This window comes from Coffea arabica, chromosome 1e (assembly GCF_036785885.1).
Source record: "Coffea arabica cultivar ET-39 chromosome 1e, Coffea Arabica ET-39 HiFi, whole genome shotgun sequence".
In the NCBI taxonomy this organism is placed as follows: Eukaryota; Viridiplantae; Streptophyta; class Magnoliopsida; order Gentianales; family Rubiaceae; genus Coffea; species Coffea arabica.
In genome coordinates, this window is record NC_092311.1 from 39,708,231 (window position 1) to 39,716,801 (window position 8,571).

General features: G+C 36.8%; 1 protein-coding gene across 3 annotated transcripts; it reads right to left on the reverse strand.

The window, feature by feature from the left end:
* Positions 1-225: 225 nt before the first annotated feature.
* On the reverse strand, positions 226-5,639 carry LOC113703764 (UBP1-associated protein 2B). 3 transcript variants are annotated; one of them, XM_027225252.2, is made up of 2 exons: positions 3,834-5,639; positions 226-1,207 (listed from the first exon to the last, which is right to left on the reverse strand). In XM_027225252.2, exon 1 carries the CDS (start codon positions 5,364-5,366, stop codon positions 3,846-3,848), a length of 1,521 nt encoding a protein of 506 aa, XP_027081053.1. In that variant the 5' UTR covers positions 5,367-5,639; the 3' UTR covers positions 226-1,207; positions 3,834-3,845. The 3 variants fall into 3 exon arrangements, with proteins under 3 accessions (XP_027081053.1, XP_027081044.1, XP_071912018.1); XM_027225243.2 differs by lacking the exon at positions 226-1,207 and adding an exon at positions 1,398-1,752 and having other exon boundaries at positions 3,834-5,638; XM_072055917.1 differs by lacking the exon at positions 226-1,207 and adding an exon at positions 1,657-3,261.
* Between the last annotated feature and the right edge of the window lie 2,932 nt (positions 5,640-8,571).

The window sequence follows — 8,571 nt, forward strand, 5'->3', positions numbered from 1 at the left end:
TCGTCAGGCCCTTCCAGGATACCTTGGTCCCAAAAAAATTGTTATTGTTGGCCCTCTAAGGTCCTTACCGTACTATATATTTCTTTGTCCATTTTAAGTTAATCAAAACACGGATCAATTTTTTTTCCTTCTTTTTACTTTTTTACCAAATTACTAAATATTGAATTTTGCAGTGGACTAGGCTCATCATTTACTAGGCAAGATACCTATTTGGCTATTGTCAAAGACAACAAATCTTGTCTCCATTTTTTTCGAAAGCTAAGGCCTAAAAAGTGCAATAGTCGGATAAAACATAAAAGATCAGATGTGCAGGGGGCACATGTAAGTCAGGATGAAATGACTACTATAGCTACGCTTGATTGGAAAATCTGATCCAAAAGCATGCAACGCTCAAAATCCATTCACCAAACAAAAAAAAGATCAAAATAGCCACTCAAATAGACTGTCACTTTCTGTGAGAAAGAATCAGTCTCCAGAAATGATGGGAGAAATGAGTGGAACAGCATTCCAGCGCCAAACATATCTTGGTGCAGATCACAGTAGCATTGCCACCATTGCGAGCACCTGTCGATGCAGAACACAAAAAAAAAAAAAAGAAAAAAAGAAAAAACTAGAAGCTCTCACAGCATCAATAGATTCTTAGGAATCCTATGGTTTGAAAGCTTCAGTAAACCAAGTCACTCAGAACCCTTGTCCGGTATAAAGAGTACTAGGAAGGAAAGCTTCAGGAGGAATAGAAAAGTAATTCTGACTGGGACAAAAACCAAAAATCTAGAAATGGAGGTAACAGTACCTCACAGGACAGTCTCAGAAGGAAAAGAAAAACTTTTTTGCACTTGAAGCTTGGATAACCTTAAGTTCCCATTCTCCAAGTTTGAAATCACTAGTTATTTGGATATATAATATTGATTCTTACTATCATGGTAAGGCTTCTATATTTAAGCAGACACTTCAGACAGAACTAAGTACATCAAGATCCAGTCTCAGAAGGCTCACAATTCCACTCTAAAAAGCAAGTTGAAGAAAAATAGCAACAAATAACATTTCTGTAACGAAGCCTCAAGTTTAGGTTTTTTACAAAATAGCATCTGTGTAAACAAGCTTCAGTTTTGGAAACCAGTGAGAAAGAAACCAAAAAACAAAATCAAACAGTAACTTGACCCCTGATGTTTAAGACACTATAATCTGTCTTCCCAGTATAAAGTACCTGCAACAGCATCCGTCATACAAAAAACATAAAATCTATACCATTTTACAATTTACCAAAAAAAAAAAAAAGACGCCTGCTAGAACATTTGGTAAAAGAAGCAGAATCATGCATTTCATTGAAAGCCTGATGCACGTAACATCTTAAAAAATCTAAAAAAAATGAATGAAAAATGTACGAGAGGAAGATGTTGAGCAACGTGAAAGGAGAATTACAAATGAATTAACATCAGATTCGGATCTAAAGGTACATAGTCCTCAAATAGAGCTAAAACTTTTGATAAGAACCATCCATCAAAGTTAGAGATACTGACCTGCTTCTCAATATATTTTTGAAAAAGAAAATTATTGGAAACAAAGTACTACATAATTTTGAAAAGCAGTCAACAAAAGCGAAATACTTGGCTAGGAAAATACATGTTTAAATCTGGTCTTTAAGCAAACAATAACTTTTGCAACGTTATAAAGACTTCATTTGCAAGAGAGCCTGGAACTTCAGATGAATCACCAGTCCAAAATAAAAGATTGGTGCATTTATGAAGGAATCTGCACAATGAATATTAAAGTGTGAAAACCCCACTTTGAAGGGAAAAAACCAATTTTTAGAGAAAAGACAAGATAACTGCTCACAGCTCAAGCCAATACCTTGCAAAACATAATCTTGAAAAGAACAATAATTAATATTTTGCTTTCATTAATTCCAGAAGTTACCTTTTGAAATTTCACCTCAAATATAAACAAATAGTGGAACAGGAAATATTGTATGTGAACATGGAAATTGTGCTTGTAAATGCAAAGGAATACACCCTCTATGATAATACAGGACAAGATTTCACAAGTTCCATTCCCTTAAAATGATGGTTTGGAAATATTTTAAGTGCATCACAGGTTATAGGGACAGAGTGTCGAATTTGCTGTCTCATTAATGAATATGCATATGGAGGAGAAGAAATTGACACTGAATAAGTTTGAAAGTAAAAGCTAATCCAAATAATTGGCATCAAGAGCAGTCAAATACACTTATTTTGTACTTGCAAATAACAATCAGAAACCACTAAAGCAACGCCACTGCTTCTAAACCATAATTATCTTGATAACCAATATGTTTACCTTACAACGTGCAAAACAACATGATACAGTGTACCTGGTAAATGTCATTGAGGACCTCCAAAAAGAGATGTCATGTAAGAAAACCAAACCAGTGACATAATGGTAAAAACAATAAACATCAAAAGCCAACAGAGAGAGTAAATGCTACACATGGCACTCCAAATCAACAAATGGCTGAAACCAAACCAGTGACATAATGGTAAAAACAATAAACATCAAAAGCCAACAGAAAAGAGTAAATGCTACACATGGCACTCCAAATCAACAAATGGCTTATAAATCCAACCCTCCTACCCCCCCCCCCCCCAAAAAAACAAAAAAAGCCCCAAACTTAGACCCAAATTAACTATTTACATTTTTAATCAATAACCCATTAGTAAAACAGTTACACCAACCAATATGAATTGACATGTTGAAAGCAGACCTAGGCCTCACAGTTGATCTAGACAATGCTTAATGCATTACAACTGGCTGTGGTAACACCAATATCAGAATTCTGCACTGCTAGACTTTTTGTTAAAACTCTTGTGCACTTTGATTGTATGCCTTAATCTTCAAGAAAAATTATATTGGCCATATTTTTGCCACGAGGTAGAGATCAATTCAAAATCATTTATTATTTAATAAAATCTTAGATTGAGTTAAAACCTTATTGCCCTACCAAAATCATGCTTCTAGCGTTTCTTGTCCTATTAACAGTTCTGCTATTAAGGTCCAATTTCAACAAGTAAAAAAGAGAAGACAATGGTCTTCAAGGCCCAGTTTTGTCCTCTGAACTCACAAAGTTACATACATCAACCTACATATTCATATGGATAAAAAGGTCAATGCTAAAAACTGCAGAAAAAAATTTGCTACAGAACATGCTTCTCAATCCCCAAAAGTGCAAGTACAAGGTGACTGTGATGAACTCAATGGTTCCCTAACCTGTCAAAGACCCCTTTTCTGATCCAGGAAGAATCAAATGAAGGGACCACAAAAAAATGAAGGTGCTATAACATTCCAAATTCAAGAAAAAGTTAGGGAAAAGACAAGTCCTCATAATAAAAGTAATAATCATTCTTAGACACCCAAAAAAAAGAACCATGAGAACAAGAAATTTCTAATTTCTTTTCTATCCAAATCCCAAAAAAAGAGGATAATCAAAGGCCTTTTCCTCTCCAAAATCTCAAGCAAGCAAGAAAAGCTCTCTTTTACTTTTTCTCTTGTTTACTGTCCTTTCTTCACTTCAGCATAAAAGCATAGCATCCTAATCATCTTAAATTACAAGTTCCAATCAGATACAAATACCTCCACAATAAATGCATAACTTCTCTACAAGCTGGACATAAACAGACAAGATTCCAACTAAAACAGGCAACTTATGTATATCTACTCTCACTTGATTTTATGAACGTATTCCATTTTGTTCCAAGCAATTTCTTTTTCAGCATATTAAGATTAAAAATCTAGAAATATATTTATCTAACCACAAATAGAAGCATTACAAAGCACGAGATCAGTTAAACAAGACATACCTTCCAACTGACCTAGTGTCCATGTCCCATATAAGGTGCACCACCTTGTGGTGGCCGAACGCCCTGCGACCCCATCTGTGGGTTCTGATACCCTCCCTGCATACCAGGCGGAGTCCCGTAGCCACCAACACCCTGTCCTCCATACCCAGCATTATTCATAACAGGCGGCACACCTTGGTTCACTGGCGCCCCAAGTCCTCCAAGCAAATTCCCAATACCCAAACCAGCACCCTGAGTGGCCAGCAAGGCTGTTAGCGCCTGCCCAAGAGCCGGGTTCAATGCAGACGCAGCCCCGGCAACAGCAGGATTAAAACCCACAGCTGGGCCAGAAGTAGGAGCCATCAAATGTCCAGCAGACCCTGCACCACCGCTACTACTCGAATACTTCCCTTTCTTTGAAGGATGCCCATAATACTGCTGCTGATGGTGCTGACCACCAGCATAATGCTGCTGATGCTGCTGCTGTTGCTGCTGAGGAAACTGTTTGCTTGGCTTAGGCCCATCAATCGCCTTCTGACAATGCAAGGTATGCCCTTCAAAATTCTTATGTGGCTCCTCTAACGCCTTCCTCGCACCCTCAACAGTCTTATACACAAACAAACAAAACCCTTTTGGCTTCCCAGTCTGCTTATCCAACCCCAAAGGCCCATCCTCAATCTCCCCAAACTTCGTAAAGAAATCCAACAACTTCTGCGGATCAAGCTCTGCTGCCACATTACTCACAAATATCTTCCTCAGAGTATACTCAGACACCGGAGGTGGCGCAGTAGGAGGTGGGGCAGGGACAGGGCCAGTAGAAGCTAGCTGGCAAGAAGTCATCCTATTCCCAATCTTCTTCTGTGGCTCAAGCAATGCTTTTCGCGCCCCACTCCTCCTCTTAAACAGTATAAAACCGTAACCTTTCGACTTCCCTGAAACCTTATCCGTAACCGCCTTGCAATCCTCAATCTCCCCATACTTCCCAAACACACTAGTTAGGGTTTCCGCAGTAGTATCCCATCCAAGACCGTGAACAAAGATCTTCCGGTGAGCTGGGTCTGCATCCGCTAGCTTTCTAACACTCGCCATCAAATCAGGGTGCTTGGAAACCGCTTCTTTTATCAAAACCACCATCTGGTCCTTCGAAAACGGCTCCAGCAGTTTCTCGAACGGCTCGTCATCCAAATCCTCATCCTTACTGTTCAGTTGCTCTTCAGCTCCGCCATTGGATTGTTTAATTTCGGTAGTCTCCGTCTTAATTAGGGTTTCCTCTTCTTGTTGTTCCTCAACTCCATCATCTTCCTCCTCCTCCTCCTCCTCTACTTCTTCTTCGACTTCTTCCTCAACTTCTTCCTCGACTTCTTCTTCTTGATCTGCCTCCATTTCTTCTTGTTTGACCTGAACTGGCTCATTCTCGGGTTGGGGCTCAGGTTCTGGCTCAGGCTGGGGTTCCGGTTCCGGTTCCGGTTCTGGTTCTGGTTCGGGTTTGACTTGTACGGGTTCTGGCTGGGGTTGGGTGGCTTCAGAGGTTCGAGACTTTCTCTTCTTCGCCATGGGGGAAGATCGAAGAGAGAACAAAAGAGCTAGGGTTTTTTCCGCGGCGGAGGCTAGGGTTTGGAGACGAAGAAATTGGGGGAAATGGATGATGAGGAATTTTCCAGAGGCTAATACTTATGTGGGCCTGATTATTAATAAGAAAATGAAATTCACGATGGTTTGGGTGGAAGCTGCTACACCGCTATTAACAAACTTTTGGGCCTAATAAAATGTTTTGGAGTCAGACCTTTCGGGAGGGCAAGAGCTTTGAGGAGATTCGTGGATTTAGGGTTGTGTTTGTATTACTTTGTCTTTGTGTGTAGATTTAATTGGGCATGCAATCCACGATTTGTACTACAGTATAGTTAGGGGCATTTATTGGCCGGTGATCAGTAGTTTGGTAAAAAAAAAAAATTTCGGGAATTCCGTAATTGGCGTATCAAGGCTAATATTTGATTACTGTCCAAATTTTAGTTTGATAAATTGGATATTGGTAATATTCTCTAACAACGTTATTGCACCAAAATAATATTTCATATGTTTTTTCCTACAAAATTCAATAAAAAAGAACACTAGAACATATCATCACATTAAATAAATAAAAAATAACAAGTCAACATTGCATCTTGCCTTTCCACTACTCCAACTGCAACCAGTACTAAAATGTCAAATAGTTAGTAGTTAGTACACAATATTGGAATAGTTAATAGTTAAACTAATCAATAAATTTGTCAGTAGTAATATGTAGTTACAGTAATTAGTTAAGTAATTATTAGTTACTTTTACTAATTAGTATTTAGTAATATGTATGGATAAAACTCTCTCTCTCTCTCTCTCTCGCACACACAGAGAGACACATACATATATATAGATGAGTGTGTGTGTGTGTCTATATATATATAGTAAAAATTTTGGAAATTCGGCTAGTAATCGGTAATTCGATAATGGATTTTTAATATCCGTTCTTGAATCATTTTACCAAATATTGAAATGGGATATATTTCATTTTTACAGAATTCTATTTTACCGAAATCTGGAATCCAATCTAGATTGGATTAGCTGGTTTTTTTTTGTTTTTTTTTTCAAAATCTGAACACCCCTATATATGGTGGTGCAATTCAATCGAGTTGAATTGACTAATTCACATTCTTACTCCTAAATAATTGAGTTGAAACTTGAGTTGATCAAGTTTGAATTGAACTTGAGCATTTTGAGTAGATTGACAAGTTTGAGGTTGTATATATTTGGAGTTTGAAATCTCATTGTGTTAAATCAAACCACTAAGGCACCGTTTTGATTGAAATAAAGGAAGGGAGAGGAAAGAAAATTAGAAAAAAAGTGATTTCCGTCCATCCAATTTGGATTAAATATGAAAGGAAAAGAAATAAAATTCTGAATTTTTGTTTGGGTTGAAGGAAGTAAAGAAAGGAGAGGAAAGGAAAATATCATGTGCTAATTTATTGGAAAATATAGGTAAAAATTAATCTTTAAAAATTTTAGAATTATTTAAATTAATTCTGTTTCATTTCCCTCCTTTTCTGCCCATTTTTTGGTGGAAAACATAACTCGACAAAATAAGTAAACCTATTCCCTCCTTAAAAATCAATCCAAATATCAAAAACCAAATCCCTTCAATTTCACTCCTTTTCTTTTTCTTCCATTCCCTCCAAATGGTGCCTAAGTAAACACGGCATGCCTACGTGTAAAATTATATATTTATTAGTGTGAATTGACTATTATATCTTTCATGTAAACAATAGAAGATATTCTCTAGTGTTACTCAAATTCAATTAAGCTTAAACTTGATTTCAAGTAAGATTAAATTTGAGCCTTAGTAAGATTGACAAAACATACGAGTCACGAGTCAACCTCAAGCTTATCCTAAGATATTCTTTGAATTTTAGCTCATATTCAAGCACATTTTTTCTTTTTTCTTTGAATTTGAGCTCAAATATGATAATTTTTGAATTGGATTTGGCTCGAAAATTTCTCCAACCATATGTTCATTCACAACTTTTACATTTCCCGTTTAATTCCCACATTTTTCTTATTTGAAGTCATTAAAATAAGATGTGTACCAGAGAGGATTGGATTGAGTGGTTAGCTAGGTTCAAAACCTCCCACTTATTTCAAAAAAAAAAAACATTTGTGTAAATAGAGAGAGTAAAGTGTCTCTCTTTCTCTTCCTTTTGTACATTCTATCCATGTCATTGTTCACCAGTAAAGTGTAAGCAACGAGGGGGGACACCCCCATTGGATATACATCAAGAATCACCTACAGTACAATATACTAGCCATGCAACTAGGACATAAACCAAAACTTATACTATCAGACCACATGTAGGGATACACCTAGTTCCAAGCACAACTTCAGCACCTGTCTAGGTCTTGCATGTGGTCTGCATCTTAACTCTATTCTTTGCAGGTCACGTATTATCTAAGAGCTAGAGCCACTGGCCATTTGGTCCAGTGGTCATCACCATATTTGGTGATGCTGGAGGTCAGGGGTTCAACCCCTGCCTCCCACAAATTTGCCACAATATGTGGCTGGTCTTAGTTGACCATCTGCCTTTACCCCTTCCTCTAGATTAGGCTAGATTAGATTATAGGACATCTATCGTTGCAGGAAAAAAAAAAGTATTATCTAAGAGCTCGCACTAGAAAGAGAGACAACAATATTCCTATATAGCTGCTGACTTCTGCATCTCCAAACGAAGTTTCTCATTGGTCATTACAACCATATCTAATTTGGGGTATGCTTGATATTACATGTACATCAATTATATGCTTGATATTACATGTAAATCAAATAGAAGATTATTTATACTCGGAAGAGGGTTGGATTGGGTAGGAAGGTGGAATGAATTGTAAGTAGAAGATCTTGAGTTTAAAATCTCTCAATTACAAAAAAAAAAAAAATTATTTATACTCGTAAATTTAAAATGCATGTTGCATTAACGCTTCTAACATGTATCTAAAAGACTAATTTTTATTAACAACTATTATCTAAGCCTATATATGTTTCAATTAGAAGAAAAGAAAAGATCTAAGCCTATATATGTCACTATTTTCTTTTCTTTTCTTTTTCTTTTATTGGGAACCGCACTATGTCTCCTGGGGTTTGTTTGGATTGAAGATTATTTGAATTTTTTTTAAAAAAAAATATGCAATTTGATATTTGTGAGACAAAAATGATTGAAAAAAAAATAAAATGATGATTGGA